Source organism: Excalfactoria chinensis, chromosome Z (assembly GCF_039878825.1).
Source record: "Excalfactoria chinensis isolate bCotChi1 chromosome Z, bCotChi1.hap2, whole genome shotgun sequence".
NCBI classification, from domain to species: Eukaryota; Metazoa; Chordata; class Aves; order Galliformes; family Phasianidae; genus Excalfactoria; species Excalfactoria chinensis.
The window spans coordinates 1186965-1210423 of NC_092857.1; the positions used below are offsets into that span (position 1 = coordinate 1186965).

The 23459-nt window shown below is 44.7% G+C and overlaps 1 protein-coding gene across 4 annotated transcripts in view; it reads left to right on the forward strand.

The window, feature by feature from the left end:
* Positions 1–23459, forward strand: part of DYM (dymeclin) — a 134121-nt gene that overhangs the window by 100936 nt on the left and 9726 nt on the right. For all 4 annotated transcript variants that reach the window (XM_072359971.1, XM_072359973.1, XM_072359970.1 and 1 more), the window contains 2 exons: positions 10679–10861; positions 13428–13541. In XM_072359971.1, the coding sequence (XP_072216072.1) occupies positions 10679–10861; positions 13428–13541 (297 nt within the window). The remainder of the gene's footprint in view (positions 1–10678; positions 10862–13427; positions 13542–23459) is intronic.

Here is a 23459-nt window from a genome sequence, read left to right on the forward strand (position 1 = left end):
TCAGGTGCAGGAAGAAGCCAGAGGAAGGACGAGAGCTTTATTTTCATAGAAACAATTACAGTTTTGGGATACACTTACATCAGGTTTCCCCTGTCCATAAGTATCTCCAGTATTCTCCAATACAAAGATATAGGAAAAATCCACTCCATTTTGTTTGTGGCTTTCTTAGGTTCAATGAAAGCACAGTCAAGAAAATTTGTTTAACAAGAGAAGTGGTAGCAAAGTGATGAGAAATGTTGCTTCTTCCATATAAAGAGAAGTTACTTTGCTATGCGTTCTCAGTGGTTTCTCCCAACTTCATTTTAGTAAGACATGAATGTAAAGAAAAGAAAAAGCGTGGAGAAGTCAGTGGTAGGAACAATTTTAGTTTCAAATGGCTTGACGTGCATCGTCCCTTGGGCCTTTGGTGTGTATTTGGTTCCGTAGTTTTAATTAGGTTTCTGCATTTGTTTCAGCATCATCTAACACAAAACAGGGGCCGGGGCATCGTGGCAGTGGGAACCCAAACTCCATCTGGATGAAGCTTAAAGAAGTTAGGAAAAATTCTAGCAGTGTGACCCATTTTGTGCTGATACCTTAATTTCCCGTGGAGGATTATCACTAAGACAGCCCTTCACAAAGTTGTCAGCACTGGAAGCACTGTGGTGCAGTTGGACTTCCCATAAAGCTCACAAAAGTGCTCCTTAAAATACCTGAAGAGCCATCCTTCACACCCTGTCCAGAATTCGTTGGTTCTTTGTTAGCTGGGTATAGAAATGAGTGCATGTTGGCAATCCAAAGGAAAAACATGCAGAATGAGAATGCAGGAAGTTGTGTTTGCAGTAGCAATGTATGGTGGTGCAGTGATTCCTTCCCTGGCTCCTTCCCAGCCTCATTAATGTTACCTGCTGTGCAGAGCTGTGTTACATGGAGCCTTGGAGTTCTGCACATGTCAGGATCAGGTTGCCCAAGGAGGCTGTGGATGCCCCATCCCTGCAGCCATTCAAGGCCAGGCTGGATGTGGCTCTGGGCAGCCTGGGCTGGTGGTTGACGACTCTGCACATAGCAGGGGGTTGAAGCCAGATGATCGTTGTGGTCTTTTTCAACCCGGGCCTTTCTATGATCCTGTGATTCCCTGGTATTAGTAACAAGAAGTAAATTTTGCATTTGTGTGATAAGATTTTTCAGTTTCTTTTTCGTATCCTCCTCAGCCAGCTCTCTGAAATGGGCCAAATGAAGCCCAATATTTAGATTCCTCTTTGATTTATCCTCGATTTACATGGCAAATAGAAAGCAGCTGTCTTTTTAAGCATTAATTCTCAAAACTCTGGGGCCCCTCCAGCGTCATCTGGAAATAATGCAGCTTGTAAAACGCAGCTAAGAAGAAAAAGCAATGTTTGTTTTATGTGGGATGAATGACTTCAGTTGGGGTCCTTCTAATGCGGCCATTAAGAGGGTTATTAAAAAGCACTATTACCAAAGTGCTTTCAAGAAAAAGGATTTTTTTGTAACTCGTATCTTGTTATTACGGTTGATTATCTTCAAAGCTGTGAGTACTTCAGAAATAATCCTTCGTTTTAGGTTCTTTAGCAGAGAACCAAACTAATCTCCTTCCTGTACACGGGGAGATGCTGAAAGGCTTCCCTGTTTCCTTTCCTCCTTGGGAAGAAATAGACTTGTACAAGAGAGGTCTCCGTTTTTGCCTTAGGAATTTGGGACTGCTGAGGAGTAGTCAGATCATGTCTGTGAGCTGCAGGATTGGCTCTCATAAATGTGGCAAAACAAATCCTCGGTCTCTGTGTTTTCTAGATGTAGTTACATAACAGTGGATGAAAGCTGGTAGTGCCATAGAGCTGAATGTGGCGAGCCTTACAGTCACCGTATGCAGTAGAGCAACCAAAGCAAAATCAGCGCTCTAGAAATGCATAATATTAATAACTGCAGGCTAAAAACTTTTGCCCACAGTGTGTGCCTACCATTATGATGCCATATAACTCCTGTTCTGGCACTTACCAAGCTGGTAATTTCATGTAAGAGTTTGGTATTCCAGGTGAGGCCGTGGTGTCCCATGTTGCAGGCTTTGTTTGACAAAGGATGGCACGAAATGAATGAGTGATTTCAGCCTATCCAGCACGTGTCACACATTAATTTTTTAACTGTCTAGGGAAGTCGTTTAATGCAGAGCCCCACCAGCAGCCACAGGTGCTCTCCAGTGACTGTGTGCTAGTACAAAGAAATTGAACGTCTTCCCTAGGATCGTCTGATAACTTCAGTAATGATGCAGAAATGAAATCAAACCCATTTCCAAATAAACTGGTCAGTTGTAATGGACTTAGCGTGATGCAATCAGCGTTATTTAGCTGGTAGTGGGGCCAACAACCTCCCCATTGAATACCAGCCCAGGCTGCCCAGGGCCCCATCCAACCTGGCCTTGAACACCTCCAGGGATGGATGGGGCATCCACAGCCTCTCTGGGCAGCTGTTCCAGCACCTCACCACTCTCATAGTAAGGAACTTCCCCCTGATATCCAGCCCAAACCTTCCCCATTAACATGCGTAGTTAATGGTCCAAACTGCTTCATCTTGGTCTATGTTTTTAGATTTTTTTTTTGTTGGCTACTTTAAAAAGCTTCAAATACAATTGGACAAGAAAATGGTTTTTAGGCTTGTCATTGGGGTAAACCAGTATCCCATCGTAATGTTTTTGGATGTGGGTTCCAGCAGTTTAGGCTGTACTGAGCAAGAAGACAATCCTGTTTTGTACCAACTTACCTTTTTTTTGATCACTCTGAGCTAGTGGCTCATGGGCAAAAGTGACACTTTCCATATCAGGTTATTCTTGGTTATGCCTGTCCCCACTCCGTTATTGAGAAAGAGGCTATAAATACATTTTCTAAATATTAGTCATGCCTTTCTTCAAATGGAGTACATTTAGTTTGAAGAGTATTTCTCCTACCTAATGCCCCTATTTTTATACCATCAAAAATAGTCATTTCAGAATAGTCTGAAATCACAAGCCGAACCCAGATCTAAAGCAAGATCTTGTACTGAGTAATTGCAAATTCCTGCAGTTCTGTCTCAATTCTTTGTCAGTTCTTTTCTTAAAACGAATTGGAAACTTTTCTGAGAAAAAAAGCTGAGAAAATTATCCTTAAAGAGAGAGAACAAACTGCCTTGAAGTCCTGTGCTGAACTTGATAGTGAAGTTCAGTCCTATTAAACTTCCTAATATTAATAGGAACGGCTATTATTTTTTACAGTTGTTTTTTTTTTTTTCATTGCTGTATATTTTTGGTGATGTGCTTGAAGGATCTGGGGGCAAATCCATTGTTCTTTGCCAGTGCAAAAAGATGTTCATGGTTCCTTGTTTGGAGTTCTGAGGTAGTCTCATTGGTATCTACTATTGGGTTACATGCACAAATGGCATTAAATGTTATTTCACTGGGAAAATGAGCATGTAGGTCCAGTATCTCACCATTAAAAAAGAAAGACCTCACAAGCCTTTATGGCATTTATTACTCTCGTGTAAGATAACACTTGGTCTGTTCAGAGTGATGGAGAATTTTGGTATGCTTGGAGGAAAAACAGTAACTCTTAGTCTTCAGAACATCTTTATCTTTTATTTATCATTATTGTTACGGTCTTCAGAGGCCTCATCCAGTTGGGGAAATCCAAGTACTTCAGACATGTGGGTTGTGCAGAGCTTTTCAGGAGAAGCAGTGGCTTTGTCAAAAGTCCACCAACAAACAGAGAAACTGAGTGCGTTGGTTGTCCAAAGCATTTTTGGAAGGAGCAACATTTATTTTTGTGGCTTCAGTGTATTTCAGCAATGTCGTAAACCAAATGTTGAGTGCTTCTCCAGCAAGGTTTTGATTGAAAAATGTAATGCTCCAAAACCAGAAGTATGTTTCCATATGTTACAAACATCCCAGTAATTCTGTTTTTAAATATTCAGCCTTGTAAAGGGCAGGAAATGGACACAGAAGGAAATCTGCTCAAACTCCTCCAGGCCGTTCAGTACTAAATGCTAATTGGAATTATTTTATATTACTTCTTTTCTATGTGAGAGAGCAGTGAAGCACTACAACTTCTTGATGTCTCACCTCCTGTTTCCATCCACTTCTTATTTTATGGGCACACATCTGCAGTAAGCATTCAGTCTTTGGCTGGTTATTGTTGCTTTAAAAAATAATAATAATAATGAAAAAAATCAATATTTTTTTAACACAATCTCATCAGCTGAAAATGTATCTGTCCTCTGTTTAGCTGAGGGGCTGGTGTTAATATTACCTTTCATGTCACACTATTCAATTGCCAGGGGACCAAGCGATGGTGTGAAGTAGAATTCTTTGAAAGGAATTAGTCGATGACACTGAAAGATGGTCTTGGTATGAAGTAAAGAATGCAGAAATTGGACAGGAGTGACAATTCTTAACATGATATGGAAGGTAAAAATACAGCACGTTAAAGACTGTGTGTGGTTACGGTTGCACAAATTTGTAATTAAATTGCATATTAACACACACATACACTGGGCTAAAGGGAGACCCCTGTTTTCATTCATTATCATGATATCTGCCTTTGGAGCACTTATCTCTGCTACTTTAATTTTAAAGCAACAGCAGGAGGTTGATTCATTGTTGTTGCTTAATTGACGTAAAGGCTTAGTTTTTTTTTTCCCTATCTTTCTAAAGGCAAAGAAATGCAAAAAAGAAAAGAGCTTATAGTCATTCCACATCAGCCTTCTGCCAACGAAATACCAAACATCATGCTGCTTCAGGGAAACATCTTTTAAAGCGTTTATAAAGAGGAAAGGCTCTGATAGGTGACCTGCAGTCAGGCTGTATTCTGATCCGCTGCTCTTCATGTGGTTGCACCGCTTTCCTCCAAAGCGGAGAGGCGTAGGATTTTCTTTTATTGCCATTCAGGTGTGTTTGTGGAACGTGGTGGAGGGATCTACAACTCATGTGCATACTTAGGCTTGAGCCAAAGTGCAGTGAGCTCTGGGCTGCCACTGAAGAGTAGGACATCTCCAAAAACACTGAGTTCTGCCTCGTTTTTCTTGAAATAAAGCATGCAGGGTCTGCTGCGCTTGAGCATTTGTGTGCATTATAACCCAAACACTTGATCTTAAAGAATTGGTTTGCTAAGAACAAGAACCAACTGTCCTGTTCTGTAGAGTGGAACCCAACCATCCTATCCTTGTGGAACAAAACCCAACCACTCTGTTCTACAGGATAAAACCAAACCATCCTACTCTATAGAACAAGAACCAAACCCAAGTCTCCCATTCTATAGAACAAAACCATCCCATTCTATAGGACAACCAGCCATCCCATTCTATAGAGCAAGAACCAACCAACCCATTCTACAGAACAAGAACCCAACCATCATCATGTGTAGAACAAGAGCCAACCTAAAGACAGGTCTTCAAATTACCCATCAGCAGCTCATTCACAGCACTGGTAGAGAAATTAGGGACGTATGCGTTGCAGAGAAAACCAAAAGCTGGCACCTGAAGGAAGAGTTGCAGGTTTTCCCATTATGTGAGTCTTTGTCTCTTGTCTTATCTATGTCTTTTGCTGCTGTGCATAACAAACCAGGCTGCACAAAATTCCACTTTGCCCCAAAATAGAGAAGCCTTCATAAATATTTCAGGAAATCGTATTTTGTTGGAAAAAACTTTTTCTCCCCTATATTTCTATTGCGATTGTTTTGCTTCAGCATCTGAAAAATGTCTTCTGTTGATTATATTTTGGTTTTTAAATTGGTGCCTGTGTGCATAAACTGCTAAAATTACGTTCTGTGGGTTTTAGCTTTCTCCATTCTCAGTTTTAAGGTCCATTTCTCGGCTGCTGTGGCTGCTGTGTGTTTGCAGACCGTGATCAGGAAGCTGAGCACCGCTCATCAGCTCCTGTGTGATCAGAATTGATGCAGGGCCGGATCCCATGTCCAGAAGAATGCTCTTTGACAATAAGATCGAGTGAGGTGAAACACTGAACACAAGAGTCATAGACTCATTAAGGTTGGAAGATCACCAGATCCAACCATCAGCCCATCCCCAGCACACCCACTAACCGTGTCCAGTGTTTCTTTTAATATGACCAGTTTCTTACATCTTTGTTATACATTTTCAAAGTGTTTGCTGATGGTGACTTAGTCTGAGTGCAGTATGAATGTAAGCAGTCTCATCAATGGCTGTGCATCTGGATTACTCTTCCAACTGCGTTGTTATGTCCCCAGTCTTAAAGCAGTTTGGGACTGTTGGGTCTCACAGCTATTAGGGACCCGAAATTTGTGTTGTGCACTTCTTAACACTCAGGGAAGGACAGCATTCAAAGAGCAGTGCACCATCAGAAGTTTTACGTGCCTTTTCCATAGCAATTCCACCCTGAAGGCAAAAGGTCTTGGGCTGCTGACTGCAGTGTGAGTTATCAGGCAAAATAGTGAACTGTGTTCCACTTGGGTGCATCAACCACTTGATGCAGCCCATGGTTATTTTTATGGATTCCATTGTCTCAGTGAAGTTTCTGCTCATAAGCAGAGTCAGAATCACTCGGAGTCGTACAACTGCCTTGCTGATATAGTAGCAAGGGTGAAGGATATAGTTGATGTTATGGGATATAGTCAGAGATAATGCATAAACAAAGAGGCTGCAAGGATCTGGTGCATGTATTACATTCCCGTAACTGCTGTACTGTACAGAGGAGGGCTTGGGAAGCGTGAAGGAAAAAATGTGAAAACTGTTTGGAGTTGTTAATTGGTCTTTGCTGCCTTTTTCCAAGATGTTATGTTTTTTTCTGTCTTCTTCCTGATAGAAATAAGGGCTTCTGCACTTCAACTCAATACCACACAAGGTAATAACACAAAAATGTGGGACATTCCTCCTTGGAGAATCACTTGCTTCCAAGAGGTTCATCAGTAGTCATTGTCAAGGAGCAAGCTTTTAGGTCTAGGGAGTTAATTAAATGAAGCTTACTTATTAAATGCAGAAATGTGAGACTAGATGTGAGCATTACATAAGACGTGCCGTGCAATTTAAAGAACAAATTAGGAAGTGTCGGAGTTTCAGTTCACGTAGCAGAAGTTATTGCATAAAACCTCCCAACAGCTCTCCTGGTGACAATTTACAGCTATGCTGGATGTGGAGTGCTGGAATAAGAAACTTTTTCATCTGAGTAACTTCTTTAAAGTCCATGAACTCCGCTCAGGATAGACAGGTTCTGTTAATTAAAGCCTGTATCACAATTATCTGCCTGCCCTCAGATGGTGGAGGTGGGGTTTCACGTGAAACTCACCCTTTCCTGTTCTACCAGTCAAGCTAAACAGCATCTTCACATACCTCTAGGGAATACCGAATCACAGAGCCACAGAATCATGAAGGCTGGAGAAGACTTCCAGAGCTACCAGGTCCAACCCCAGCCCATCCCCATGTAGCCCACTGACTGTGTCCCCCGTCTGCTTCATTTTAAGGAGAAGTAGGAAATTTTCAGGGAGAATATTCCCTTTCAGCAGCAAGGCTTTGCCTTACTTCAAGTGTGATTTGAGAACAATACAGATTCACAGGTTTAGCTTGAATTTTCTACAGTATGAATATCATCATTGCCATCTTTCCTAGCGATGGTTACCTCCCAGGTTTTACAGGACCTTATAATTTGTCATTTTGGCATCTGCAAATCGCTGGAGAAGGAAGCTTGCCAGCCCTTGGCTTTTCAGCATGGAATTCAGCACTGGGATTAGATAGGAGGTTCCCAAAAATGGAGTTCGGAATCAAAAGTCCAGATGCTGGGCTGGGATGAGATGCTAGAAAGCAGGACTATCTGTAGTTCTCTAGCATAAAACACCTTCTGCAGTTGCTTTACTGAATTTGTGTCTAAGAAAAATGCTAGTCTGAGTCTCTCCATCACTTCAGTGCCGTGTCATCATTGAGGGTCTGTATGAGTGCTTGGTCTTTCCTTGGGAAGTAGAGAAGGCTTGCTAACAGAATAGCTTAGAAAACACAACATTCTAGGCCAATGTCTAGAAACTTCTGATTGACTTGGGAGCCCGATTTACTGGGGATAAATTAAAGTATTTCACTGTGAAGAGTTTTAGCTCTGGGGATTGAAAGAGCAAGTGCACGAAAGGAAGAAGAGGTGAAGAAGTAGCCAGGTGGTGAGCAGTGGGCTGGCTACAGGCTGCCCATAAAGGAGTCAGACCCACAGAATTACATGGGGTGTTCTTATAAAAGAGTTGCAGAGTTGCACCTTCACTCAGGTACCTGCATGTCCTTGACAAACAGTTCCATTTTGAGGAACTAAATGTTCTCTTTCAGTACCTTACTTTATACATACCTGACGTTATGGTCAAAAGTTGTCTTGGTTTGACATTAATTTCTACCCAGAAAAGGAAACACAAGGGGTTATCTATGATTATGTGCAGTAATGGCAGTGCTGTGCCTGCACCTCCTTCCCATTCTTTTGAAGGTTTCTATCTCGGATGGAAATGTACATTTCTTTTGGGTTTCCATCTCAGGAAGTTGGCGACCAGCCCTTAGCTTCCACATTTCTTGTAACGATGGACATAATTATCTCTATAGGCATAAGCAAAAAAAAAAACTGGAGTGGACTTGCACTCATTGCTATTGATGGAGGCATCATCCTGAGAGCTGTTCGTTAAAGGAATATTGCAATTATTTGCAATGTGAATGGCACGCTGAATTTGTCAATGATAAACAATGGGGAAGTGCCACTACTTCTAACTGCTGCTTAATAGATAGAAACTCATCTACCTGTCCTCTCCAACATCAATATCTGGCTTTTCCTCTGTCCTCCTGTACAGTCCAAAAGCAATATTCCTGCAGGGTTGATGTGCTGATGCTTTGGCCATCCACATTCTGCATTTCAGCTCTGCTCAGCTGCTCAGGGAGTCAAATCTGCAGGGCGATAAACTTTCCTTCTCTCTGAGAGTGAGATGTTTTTGTGACCTTCTTTCTATCTGCCCTGGCACCACGTCTGCATGTGAAGGTACCGTTCCCTGATACTGCAGACGCAGAGCAAGAAGCGCACACAGCGTTTATCTGCCCTTCCAGCATTTCTCATCCTTGGCTTTCTGCTTGTTTTTGCCTGCTCTGAAAACTTGTAAGCCTTTGCAGATTCTCCTATAATCACTAATTATAGGAGCGTGCAGCTCTCCAGATAATAGACCAGGGATGCTGAGGTTCAGTCCCGCATCTGTCTTTTTGGAGTTCATTCTTAGCAAATCCCATTCCTTGTGTAAGGTGCTCTTAGACCAGAGGGACGGCTGTTCAACAGTTGGAAAGCCTTGAGTGACCTTACAGCCACCAAAATAAAGCCTTCGGTGAAGGGAAGCATCCTTTTAACTTTAACATCTGGTTTCACATGCTTGCGGAGTGCCTGTGCCACAATGGTGGGAGTGTTTCTCCTTTCCTATGCGCATGTGATGCCAACACATGCACATGGTGATTTTGGGAAGCATCCCTGCTTTGTATTCCCATTATTTAGGGAAGCTACTCGAGCTTGTAGGGTTTGCACACATCCTATGCATTTTAGGATAGTATCTCAGTCACCAGGTCATCCTGCTGCATTGAAAAGTGAGGTAAGGCACTGCTCAGAGCTTCTTAAAAGCCTCCATATAGTGAAATAAATCCAAGTCGATGGGCAGATGCTGCTCAACCAGTGAGTTAAGCAGATCTTGGTGTTTCTTCAGACTCCATCTGAAGCAACTCTTCCAGGTTTTGTCCAGTACTTTGCACTGTTTGCATTTCATGGCATCTAAGTGGGATGCTGATTCACAGCACTCAGACTGGAACGATACAGAGGACCCACCTGTGTTCTGAACTGCTTCATTCAAAGGAGAATGCAGTCCCGTGGGCAGGTGAAGTAGCTGCAGTGATTGGGTTGTGAGGGTTTCTGCCAGTATTGGTAGTGTCAGCACAGCAGAAATTGCAGTGGTTGAGGCTGAGTCTTGAAAAAGGAGATCCACACATTCAGAAAGGAACCTGTAACCTCCACAATTGGACAGACATCGCTGCTGAACGGTTTTCCAAGTGGGCATAGAGGGGATGGGTTGGGGTTTGACTTGATGACTGCAGAGCTTTTTCCAAGCCTACTGTTTCTGTGAGTCCCACAGAAACCTGACACAAGTATGGCGTCATTACCAGGTGTTTAAGTGCCTTTTCTGAGTGATAACTCAGAAAATGACTGCTTTGTAGGCAGTAAGAGTGGATGCCAATGGTTTCAGTGCTCCTATCACACAGAAAAACTCATCTGTTTGTTTGGTGTGATTCACACTCCTGTCAGACCTATCAGGTCTTACAGACTATTGTTTGATGTGGTGGAGAGACCCTATACCTCCCTAGTAGGGACAAAGCATAAAATGCATTGAATTAAATGTGTGCTGATATGTTGGAAGACCAAGTTTACTTATCCCTCAGTGAATTCGCTTACAGTATTTGCTCATTGGGGTGAGCCAGCAGCTTCTGTTGAGAGAAGGAAGCTCTGAGGCTGAACACAGTGCATTTCAGGTAAAATTTTAGTGATTTCAGGAGAAAGCGGATCTCTTTGCCAATACTCGAGCATGCTGGATTAGCTCAACACTGAGACACTGACCAACCAATAGGTCTGCTAGTAATAGTCACTTGTTGCCCATCGTGTTTTACAGTGGAAAAGGGCACACTCACCTTTATTCCCTTCTTGCAGGCACAAGACCTGAATGTGATTGAGGAGGTGATCCGGATGATGCTGGAGATCATCAACTCCTGCCTGACCAACTCCCTGCACCACAACCCCAACCTGGTGTACGCTCTGCTCTACAAGCGCGATCTGTTCGAGCAATTCCGGACCCATCCCTCCTTCCAGGACATCATGCAGAACATAGATCTGGTGGGTGATCCCTTATTTCAAGGCTGCGAATGCTTCTTTATTTGATCTTTTTATTCTTTTCAGGGGTGGGAAATACCTATCATCTCTGTTTTGATTCTTATCTCTGAATTGGGGAGAAATGGGTTCGAAGGCTGGACTGTTTGGAGGATAAAGAACTGGATGGATGGTTGCAGCCAGAGGGTTGTGGTCAGTGGCTCTATGTCCAGGTGGGCACAGTGATGAGCGGTGTCCCTCGGGGGTCTGTCTGGAACTGGTGCTCTTCCACATCTTTAACAGTGACACAGATGATGGGATGGAGTGCACTCTCAGCAGTTTGCAGATAGCACCAAGCTGAGCGGTGCAGTTGACACAGCAGAAGGAAGGGATGTCATCAGAGGGACATGGACAGGCTTGAAAAGCAAGCCCACATGAACCTTGTGAGGTTCAACAAGGCCAAGTGCAGGGTGCTGGGTCAGGGCAATCCCAGATGTGTATAGTCTGGGAGAAGAACTCAAGGTGAACAGTCCCATGGAGAAGGATTTGGGAGTTTTAAAATAAAAGAGGCAAGATTCAGGTCAGATGTCAGGAGGAAGTTGGTTAGAAAGAACTTGTTATGGAACTCCCGTTCCATTTTGTCTGAAGAAGAAAGACAAATAAAGATTAGAGCTGTGTGTTTTTATTTAAGGAGGTATTTCTAATTGCACATCAAAAATAGCTGTTCAGATTTCTGTGAAATGGTAACACGCTGTGCAAATACTGGGAGCTCTCTGGACTGTAACATCTGTAACTCTAAGACACAGAAATCATTAAAATATGGCCAGATTGGGGCGTTTGGCTTCCTAAAATAGGAACTACCAGATTTCAGGTAGCATCTGTAAGCTTCCTTCACTTTTTATGTATACATTTGATGATGGCGTTTTATCCTTCGGATTAAAGCCTAACGCTAATATTTGCCTTTGTTGTGGTAGAGCAGAACCTTCTCATCTGAACTCAGCAATCTTCCTACCCCATTGCTTTTTGCAAGAATTAGCACTCAACAGTGCTGCAGTCCATCCCTGTCTGTAAGGATACAAATCCTACTGCATCAGCCAGGGGAAGGGGATTCTCGCCTCACTCAGCCATGGCAATATCAGGAGGGTCAAGCTGAAGGTTAAAGGCCTGTATTTTCCTTTGAATGATTGCTGTGTTTCTGTTGCACAAAACAGAACCAAAACCAAAGCATCTCTCCCTGTTCCTCTCAGTTGTTGTTTAGCAGTTTCTAGAGAAAGTTGCTCTGAGATCCAGCTGCCCAAAAGGAGGACTAGGGCTTCGGTGTCACAGGAGGGGACCAACAAACCCGAATCCCAAAGCAATCGTGCCATCAGCTGCCTTTGCTTTGTGCGCAGCAGCTGAGCTGGGAGGTGTAATTAGGGTAATGGGTTCTGGCTCCAGCTGCTGGTTGCTGCAGAACAAAGAGATTTTGCAGCCTAATACACTTTTCCCCCTTCTACTTGGGAGAATTAGCAGAGATTACTCGGCCTGAGGAGGCTGTAATTTGGACACTTGTGGGCACTGACACTTTGCAGAGGTTACAAGTCAGGAAACCTAGCAGCAGTGTGTGCAGAGAGCAGGTACTCCAACCAGGGGCTGTGCAGAATGGCTTCAACCATCCTATGGGACCTTCTAAGGACCTGAGGGATTTAAGCTTTGCCCTATACCCATCATTCAGATCTCCTCCTCTAGAAGAGAGGATGGAATTCACAAAGTGTGCTCTTTTGCAACGGAGGTACTTTGGAAGTGCAGGTTTCTCATGTCCCCAGTGGAGAAGTGCTGGTGGGATGTTGGCTGCTGGTGTGACTTATTCAGCTTGGAGAGGGATGAAAGTTGATCTGACACAACTGTGAGGTGCTAACAAGGAGCAGCTGGGACACAGCTCATGGGGTGTCTGGGGGAAAATCTGCTTGGTTTCATCTGGGAGAAATGCAGGAGAGCACTGAGAGGGAGTGTGTGGGTTCTTGGTTCTTCATAGGGTTTGTGTCCCGATGGGGAGGTTGGTTCATTCAGGGAGAAGGGCAGCTCAGTGGGCTTGCTTTTTTTTTTCCTAGTTGCTGTGGGTTTGGATTCTACAGAATCACCATGTGAGTCCTGTGTACCCTCTAAGTTGTACTAAGACATTTAATGGTTGTTCTCAAACCCTCTGTTGAGTGGCCATTGTAAATACAGGAATTTTACTTCAGTGCTTGAAAACTAGGGTAAATTTCTGTCCCAAACTACAAAAAGTCAACAGGAATGCCTTGAAAGTCCCGTGTTCATGAGAAGGGTAAGAGCTGAAGAAAACTGAGGTGTGCAGTGTTTGAAAACCTTATTTGACTAATGCAGCTGAATGTGTTTAACAGTGAATTCATCTACTCCCTAAAAATGCCTGCAGAATGCTGACAGTTGGGCCAGTGTCTCATCCATGGAGTGTACCTAGTGACGCCCCAGCAATAACATACTGCTTTAAGAAGTGCAGAGACATCAATCCAGGAAAAGAAGACAACAGTGTTGTGTGTGCATTGATTCAAAGATCCCTTCCATTTGCTGACAAGCTCTTGGTTCTCCATCACAGGTGATCAGTTTCTTCAGCTCCCGGTTGGAGCATGCCGGAGCTGAGCTGTCGGTGGAGCGTGTTCTGGAGATCATCAAGCAGGGAGCAGTGGCTTTGCCCAAGGACAGGCTCAGGGTAAGTGCTCAGCTCATCAGTTAAAGTGTGCTATTCCATTTAATTACGTGCACACACTTACATCTGTGACACTGGAATGTCAGCAGCAGCAGATGGGGGACTCCATGGTTGATCGCAGTGTATGTGTCGTTTAATTATATGGCTGGTTTGTGCTGAATGTTTGGGTGAGTTTTCTTGATCAGTCATTAATATGAAGTGTGGAAGAAGTAACATTTGCTGAGGCTGAGATCATCTTCATCGTATCTGTTATGTGCACTCTGGCCTCTCTGCCCATTCAGATGTAACCAGGCTGTCATCATTCTCACTTTCACTGGCCCATTCTTTCCCTGCTGTTCCCCATCTCCACATGGGTCTGTATGAAATGGCACAAAGATGAATTCTGGGGGCTTCAGTCCTGGCTTCTGGATAAACCAGCCTGCTGGAAATCAGGTCAGTGTTGGCAGGTCCTGTCAGCGTGATGGTGAGCTGTGTGTAATCCTGAGCAGAGCCTCCATGATCTTCTGAGCGCCTCAGATCCAGGAGGGATTCAGCACCTTGATGGGTTTTGTGAGGCTGAAATCCATGATGGGCTCTGTGGTGCTTAAATGCTGTGATAGCAAATTCTGTGCAAGTAGGTAAGGATGTGAATGGGAGCAATATGGTGTTTTGTTGTTTATTGGGCTTTTTATTTTTTTTTAAAACAAACAACAGCGTTTGCTTCTCCGCTGTGCCAGGGGTGTTTTAAATACTTACCAGTCTCTGCAAAGCCATTTCTGTTCTTGCTCCATGATAAGAGAGCAGGGACATCTTCTCAAGCCTCATTTTTGTTTTTTTTTGTGGTAACTTCAGGAAAATACCATGTGATGAGAAGTGCAGAGTACACGTGGCCACTGGCGATGGCAGTAATTAGTTTATACCCTGGTAATCCTGAAACACCCCATGGGAATTGTCCAGCTGGCTGCATGCACAGTGTCTTTCCTGCAGTTTTCAGCATCCCTGAGATGGTGCGTGTAGCAATTCAGCCAGGCTGAGTTACTTTGGAAGAAATGGGCTGCTTTTCTGTGATGGCTTTTTTGTACATGCAGATAATTAAAAGCTCTTCTGTTGTGAGACTTCAGTGACTGCTGACAGAACCATCAGTAAATGAGATTGTTGCTTAGGAAAAAAAGAAAAGAAGAAGAATGGAGTTCCATGTTGGGCCACAGTTTATAGAAGTGTTGTTTCAGGAGTGAAGTCCCCTCAGGTTTACATTCTGTGCATCAATGATTTGGTCTTTCATTGTTTGCTTTCCTGCCTGGAGAAAGCTGGTGACTCCGACCTGCATCTGTATTTGCTGCACTAATTTGCAGAGGCACAAACTCCCTTTCTTTGTAATGACACCGCTGTTGAGCAGCACTCAGTTCCCCTCTATAGGCATCACATGTCTTTGTGCCATCTGCCCTTCTCCTGTGGGGGTCTTCCAAGTCACACCGTTTCTCAGGTCTTCCCACTGCAGCCTCCGAGGTTTCTAGGGGAAGCTCTTCCAAAGCTCGACAAAACCACAGTAAGATCAGACTAAAGATAGAGTTGCACAATAGTGCTGGCAGCTCCGAGGAATTTCAGCAGCTAAATAGAGGAGAAAGCTTTAATCCTCGTGTCTGTAATGACACTCTGGGCATGTCTGGATGGGTGGAGAAGCCCTACCCACGTTGGCTTAATGCACAATGGGCTCAGTGAGCTCCTGCGTGTGAGCTGGAGGCTGTCTTGCTGCACAAACCAACCAGCAGTGCCTGCTGAAGGATGTTTTGCTAACACACCTTGGTTTGGGCACGGCCAACTCAGGGAAGTGGACTCTGGAGCTGGCTGCTATCAAGACAACTTCAGGAACATGTGAAGGAATGATGGGTTGCATTGGGGTTGACATGACCCACGTGGATTTACAGAGTGGAGTAAAGGGATGGAGTTTACTCCCAAGCATTTTTGGATCAGCTTTTCAGTTAATTACTAAGTAATTTTCAAGCCATTGTTGCTTTTTCACAGGATCACAGAATGTCCCAAGTTGGAAGGAACCCACAAGGGATCACTGAGTCCAACCCCTGGCTCTACACAGCACCACCTAGGCTCAAGCCCCTTGGCTCAGAGTGGTGTGCAGATGTTTTCATGTGCTCTGGCAGCTGTAGAGCACAAGGGAGCTTAAGGACCATGAGGGGCTGTAGGGCTATGTGGGAGCACAGGCCACCATGAGACCTCCCCTCAAACCAAGTGACCTCAGCCACTGCTCACACTCCTTACTCTCGGACCCTTCCCCGTCTCCCTTTGGGTGCTGAGGTGCTCTAAAGGAGTGGTGTTTCTACGTGGTTGATTCTGTGTCTGGACTGGACTCACTGATCTCTGTGGTCACCTTAGAATTGTCAGTGTTGGAAAAGACCACTGTGATTCTGCTGCTTCCTTGAAACTGCCATCTTCAACTTAAGCTCTTTGGAGGAGGTGCTGGAGGTCCTAATTTGGGGAAGAAAGGGAGTGAAGCAGCGTTTTAACTCCCTTGCTTCTCTGCAGCCCAAATAATGGTAGATTTTCTTATGTATGAGTGCACAGTATATGCACAGATAAATATAGCGAATGTTTTCCTGCTGCTTATCTTGGCTTCTGTTGAGGAAGTGAGCATTCCAGAGGCGTTCTATGCATTCAGATCTGGAGTCTGTTGCTCAAGCAATCATTCCAAGATGAATCGAGGTAACCTAAAAATAACTGTGCTCCACCACCATGATCCCAATCTTCATAATGGAGCTTATCAGTGTGATAGCACACCCCAGTGCTCCTTTCCCTGTGGGAAGCACCGTGTGATGTAAGGGACATGTGTGTTTGCAGCGGGTCATGTATGTGGGCCTGTGCCTGCAAACAACTGTTGGGAAATGAGGGATCCAACTCCTATTTTTCCCTTCAGTTCTGAAGCAAACACAACTGCTTTGGAAGACAAATGATGTAATTAACACTATTTTAAGCTTTTAGCTCTGTGCTGTGGAAGGCAAGGAAAGTCCAAGCAGGTAATTAGCCTTTTAGAAGATTTCTCCGTAAACACAGAGATAAAGGAAAGATGCTGAAATCAAGAGATGCTCGTTTCTCCCTGGTCTGTAGGAGGAGATAAATGGAGTTAATGTCTGGGACAGAGCAGCAGCTGTGGTTTGGAGATTGGGCTGTCTCCTTGCAGATGAGCAGCCACATCCCAGACTCCCTGCTTTATTGCAGAGCTTATTAAAGGCAATTTGGAGATCACAGTGATAGGTGAAAATTGGTCTCCTTTATTTTTATTCTGTAAAGTTCTCAGGCTGCCTTTCCTCCTTTTGGTTCACCGTGTGTGCTTTCAGCATGAGAGAAGCACAGCAGTGCCTGGAGCCCACGTGTTATCTCGAGTTTTCAAGGGAGCAGCCAGCAGGTAGCTGCTCTTTTACAGCATATGGGAATGCTTGTTTGCAATGCCGGCTGCTGGCTGGAGGCTGGCATTTGGGTTCATGGACTGATCGCACTCGAGAGGCCACATTCTCACAAAAGAGAACATCCCACCAACTGTACTGGTTTAAGCAGAGGCCTCGTGGTCATGACTGTAGTCTGAGATGCTTTTGGCTTTTTCCCTGCTTCCTAGAATCACAGAATTGTTAAGGTTGGAAAAGACCTCCAAGGTCATCAAGTCCAACCACCAAGCCACTAATAACCTCCCTGTGCCAGTTGGTACTTTGGTCACAGCTGTGCACGCCGTCATATGTTCCTGATGTTACCAGCCATGCCATCATGCAGCAGCTTGCACCTTTTTGCCATGTTACGAAATCTAATATTTATTGAAGTGCCTTGAGTTCTGTTTCCAGAGTCCTGATGTCCTTGGTGCCCAGTGAGTGTTTTCTGGCCAAAATAGGATGCTTGCTTCAGAGTCACACAACCATAGAATCGTTAAGGTTGGAAAAGACCACTAAGATCACCAAGTTCAAACCCAATGCATCCCCACCACGCTCACTCATAGAGTCATTGAACCGTGGGGACAGGCTGTTGGCTGGGCTAGATGATCTGAGAGGTCTTTGCCAACTTCAGTGATTTTATGACTCTAAGATTCCAGGAAAAAAAGATCTAGGACATTTTTATGGGCCTTGTGGTCACAAAATAATTGGTGAAGCTGTCGGTGCTCAGCTGGCTCTGGCTGATCTTACATGGGGATTAATGGCACGTCTATCTGAATGGGCAAGCCTCGGTGCAAGTGCTCTCCTATTTGTATAAGCCCAGATGCTGAACTTGCTGAGAATCAGTTGAAACTGAGCTTTATAATAAGCACATCCAGGAAGGGGTTTATGTTGTTCAGATCTCTGTAATTTAATGATGCACGTCTGTGTGGGCAAGATGGAACTTATATGGCAAAATATAAATGATAATTGTGTTTATCGTGGGGATTAAAGTTAGGTGCACGCTGACATAGTTCAGCATATGGGAATTCTTGGTTGTGCATTTCACAGAAACTTTGAATAGAAAGATAGCACGGCAGCTAGGGACCGTGATCCCAGAGGAGAGCCAGAACACACCTCCTTGGGGGTGCAGAAATAAATGTCACAGTCAATTCAAAGCATAAAATGTGATCATAGAGTGATTGAGGTTGGAAAAGCTCTCCCATATCTGCAAGCCGAACCCTCACTCACCCCCACTGTGCCCACTGACCACGTCCTGAAGTTCCACAGAAGTGCTCCTCACATAAGATGGAAGAAATCTGTTAACTGAGACTAAGGGAAGTGAAATAAACTGTACCACGGTCCTTGGAAATGAAGTCCAGCTTCATTTCCATGTTCTTCATTTCCATGTTATTCCATTCATGAATGGCCATGGAATATCATACTGCTGTACTCGAGGTGCTTGTGTTGTTGGTGTGGTCTGGTAGTGTTGGTGAGTCACCTACGCAGTATCACAAATCTAAATTGTTCTTATAGCATTAAAGGGAAGGGACCAACAATCCCCACCACTCTGATTTTCAAAGAGAAATTCTCCTGAGAACCCAAACAATGTCCCTTTGCTTTTACACAGCAGCTCTCTGTCAGTGCTGGAATTAAACCCAGCTTTTTTAACTTGAAGCAGCTTCAGCTTACTGCAGTGGTTATAAATTCTGCCATGGGGGTGGAGAAAAATAAACAGTAACTTTGGCATTGTTGACGAGAACAAGTTAAAAAACAGCTATTTTATTGTGCCTGTCTGCCTGGAGCACAGCTAGAAACGTACTAATGCTTTTCTGACACCTCCCCATTGAAGAGTAATACAAACATCACTGCAGCGTCAGCAGACGAAAATATGCTCTTGGAACTCTGATTGATTTAAGTGTTTCTCATGTAGTATCAGTTTCTTGCTGTAAACGAGCCAAAATCTCTTCCAACAGAGAGCAGTCATCATGCTTTCAACTCGGAGAGAGCACTGCATAAAACCCTTCTTTATAGATTGAGAATAAATGGAAGAGTTCAGCCTTGGTTCCTTCCTTGCTATACCCCAATATCTCAAGACATCCATGAGAAAAATAGTGGGCTCACTGGGGAGTTCTGCTTTTGGCTTCAGTGGTCCAGAGGTTTCAAGTAGCATCTTTGTGCTGGTGAGATGCCAGCAGCTGTGCTGTGAGCACAGCCAGGTGCCTGCAGCTTGTGTATCTGATGGTGGGGAGCACTGAGGCTCATGCTGACTGATGATTATCAGGTGGGTAGGAGGGCTTCTCCGTCCCCCTCCTTTCTGCAATCCCATTTTTAGTGCTGTTTTTAGTGGTTGAAGCAGATTGAGGGAAGAGCTGAAGGAGCAGATGGCTTGTAAGTGCTGTTGGCTGGTTGCTGGTGGACCTGAAGGACTGGTTGCCCACACCAGGTCCATTCAGCTCTCATCTTGAAACAGGTGATAAAACGTCAGCTATTCAGAGGGTAATTCCTCTTGTGTATCTCACACAGAGCAGTGATGCAGTGGTACAGCTGCCCAGGGTGGGAGTCCCCATCCCCAGAGGTGTCCAGGAACCATAGAGATGTGGCACCTGGGGATGTGGTCAGTTGGTAGGGATGGGTTGGTTTGAGCCTGGAGATCTTGGAGGACTTTTCTAGCCTTCATGATTCTATGGTCATACTTCCCAAGGTGGTGGTACTCTTGCTATGAAAATGCACTGACGGTACAAATGCTGCACTTTGCATCCCCTTCAGGTTTTGTCATTGCTTCTCTCATGCTGAGTTTGTAGTTTGCAGTAAATACTACAAGCAGAACATTGGCTCCTGGGGTTGGTTTGCTCACATCTCAGACCTTGGTGTGTCTGGAGCCCTGCTCTGTGGTTCTTCTAAGGCCATGCACCTTGCTTACAGACCTGGGCAGATAGTTTGCATAAAGACTGCAGGTTTTCAATGCTTTCAGCTTCTACCTGTCAGTCTGTGTCTTCAAGGGTGCTTTCTCCCTGTCACCACAACATGTTAGTGCTGCTGTCACTAATCCATTGTGGGTGCTGCTGTTATCAGCCTGCAGCCACCCAGGTCTGTTGTAACGAGGGTCCTACAGTTGTTATTTGAGCTGTTTTTTATCTTCCCTTGAGGGGCCATCAGAACAGCAGTGTTTTTTGGTTTGGTTTTTGTTTTTTTTACAAGCTCCAACTTGAAACTTTTAAAAGTTCTCCTCTCTGTATGTTGAGCTGTTTGAATTCCTCGTAAAAGTGCTGGAGCTGTGATTCAATTTGTAATGATATAACAGCGTGCAAACACCCACCTTAGCTCTGTGTTAAAGGATGGCACGTGGATGTAGCAGAAAGCCACAGCTGAGACACACTGAAGCAGGTTTGTCACTTATCAGTGTCAGAACTGACTGCAGTTTGTGGCTGAGCACCTGGCAGCTCCCAAACCTCTGGCTGACTTTCCCCCATGGACGGGGACTGTGCCTTGATCAGGAAATGAAGTTGGTTGCAGGGTGTCTCAGGCTGCCAAACCTCATGAGGAAATCGGGGCCGTTCCCACCATCGGAGCAGTTAACCCTTTCTGCTCATTGGCTGCCTCGTTGCTCTTGCTAAGGAGCAGCCAGCTTCTTTCTGACCCACTGTGAACAAATTGCTGGCACATGTTCTCCCCCTGTGAATGCAGCACCAGGGCAGTGGAAGAGAGGATTTACTTAGAAGTCCAATCTGGCTTGTGCTGCCGCTTCCCAGCTCCTGTGTAGATGCTGTCACCTTCCAGTTTTCAGCCAGTTTCGGAAGCCAGGTGCACATTTGAAAGCTGTAAGTTGTTTTCAGGATTTTTAAATGATGTGTGCAGTGGCTGTTCCTGCATCACCTGATCCTGCAGCAATGCACTGCAATGGGACGTGGCTACTATTACCCTAATGGGACCAATAGATGTCACCTCCTGCATTAATAAGCCTCGAGGTAAAGCATGGTGCACATCTGGTCGTTATTATGTCTGGAAGTGGCTGCTGTACTATTGATGGCAGTGGCAAGTAGTACAGCTTGACTTCATTTTGTTGTTTCTCATATAAGCATTCTGCATGCAGAATTGTTGCAGTGCTGTCAGAGCTATCCTTCCTTTTTGGTCGGGATCCGTGTGGCATCCATGGGCACCAACATAGATGCACTCTCACTTTACATGTGGAAACATCAGCCAACCTGTCATGGTCCCAAAACCACCACTGTTACCAGGGTCCAAGGAGTTGGTCACAGTTCCTTTCTTCAGCCCTTGCACAGCATCTTCATTTTTGTTAATGCCAACAAGATGTGGCAATTGAAGAGATGGTCAGTGGGCATGGTGGGAATGGTTTGGGACTGGGCTTGCTGATCTTGGAGGTCTTTTCCTACCTTAATGATGTGATGATTCTTAGGATTGAGTGGCTAGAAACAGATTAATTTAGGGAACCAGCTAATTACATCACTTTAAATGCAAATATAATATAGGAAATCATCACATGCAGGGTTTTCAGTAGCACTGATAGGGTTTCCATGGCTGTTAGCACTATGGTAGCAGATTTATTTTTTGGTTAACCCAATATTTCACTTATTTTTGATTGCCTCCTTTCCATCCTACTGAGGCCTTAGCATATCTCATCAGAACCCAGAGCAGCAAAGACTGTCCATTGAGAACTGGGGAATGCACAATGCGAGGTAGCCTGGGAGGTGCTGCGCTGGGTGAGTGAGTGGAGCAGCAGTGATTGTGCAGCTCAGGAATGAGGAGCATTGGCCAAGAGGAGGACGCAGTGTGGGCTAGCACGGGACACTCCTATTCCCAACTGCAGTCTGCATGGAGACCGATATTTACAGGGAGGATTGGTCTGTCCCCTCCACCCTGAAAACACTTCCAGTTGCCTTCTGGAAGGTGTATTCTGGGTTCAGTCACTTCATTCCGGAGTAATTGCTTTCTTCGCAAAACAGAGCAATTAGACCGGAGTGAAATCACCTTGTTCTGGAGTTACAGAGCCGCTGCAGAAGGGATGTTCAGTTGTGCTGGTCGGCTTTACACAGCACTCAGTATGAGCTTTGGTTGTCCAGACCCATCTTTGAGGCGTAACTAAATGTTCCAATCGTAGAGTCATCAAGGCTGGAAAAGACCTCCAAGATCCCCAAGCACAGCTCACCCCACCTTACCCACTGGCCATGTTCCCAAGTGCCACATCTCCATGGTTCTGGAACATCTCCATGGACAGGGACTCCCCCACCTCCCTGGGCAGCTGTGCCACTGCATCACTGCTCATAGGAGAAAAAATTGGTCTTAAATATCCAGTCTGAAATGATGATTACGTCCTCCCTACGCAGCAAAGAGAAGCGTGTATTAGTAGGGATTCAGGCAAATCCTTCAAACCAAGAGAAACATAAAATGGACACTAAGCGATCGTAGGAGCTGGGAAATCAGCAGTGCAATGATTTTTCTGCTGTTTCCCAGTGTGTTTCTCCTGGGACTGCCTGAATGTGGCACTCCCCTGGTTTCAGTCCATTCACTCTATGCAGGGCTGTAGCTGTAGTTGTAGTCGAGATGATGGATGTTTCAGCCCTGCCTGTGGCAGCTTGTGCGTTGTAATTAACTGCTTCCCATTAAGGAAACAGATGAGAAGTTGTGCAGTTACATGCAGAGGCTTTAGGAGATGGAGCAGTGTCCTGGAACAGCAGTCAGTAATGTGTGGTGGTTGGTTTCTGACCCAGGAAACTATGAATGTTATAAAGTGAAGAATCCCTTTGAACGTGAACAGGAGCAGAGCAGGAGGTGGTGGGGCAGCTATGGGGATTTTAAATGCATCCTTTGAGCATTGTTGTTTATTCCTGTCTGGGACTAAAATCCACAAAAAAAATTAGGGGAAAGAGCTGTGCAACAAGAACCTTGGGGAAGAGGAGCACTAACTGGAGCATAGGATTCATTACTCTGCATTTGCTAATGTTATAGTTAGCACCTTTTCTAAATGTGTAAATCTTAAAAAAAGATATATGCAATTCTTTGGGCATCCTGCAGGGAGCAGAAAGTATCCTGACTCGGGGGAAGTGCACTGCAGTAATTTTCTCCTTCCTGGAACCAGAAGCTGTGCTGGTAGCTCTGAATTTCATCTGCAAAAGATGCTCCAAGCAGTTCTTAGGACTCTCAGCCCTGCTGGGAGTGTTCTTGGGTGGGAGATAGAAGAGAGAGGTAAATGGTGGCATTTTCCAGTCACCTGGTTGAGGGATATTGTCCTTCCCTCTGCCCTCCTGATGGCACAGTCCTTGCCAAGGCGTTGCTATGCTGAGAAGTGTGGGACCGATGTTGGGTGCTCTGCACACTCTGGGGAGGAGAAGGGTCAGGAGGTGACACACAAACCCCATCACCAAGAGGAGCGTGCATGACCAAAGAGAGAAGCATTGCTGTGCACAGCTGAAGTCCAGTCCAAGCCTTCTGTTGCATCCAGCAGGACTGGAAGTGATTGCAGCAACAGAATCTGTTTGGTTTTTTTATTCAGTCAGAGTTCTTGAGCTGCACTGCC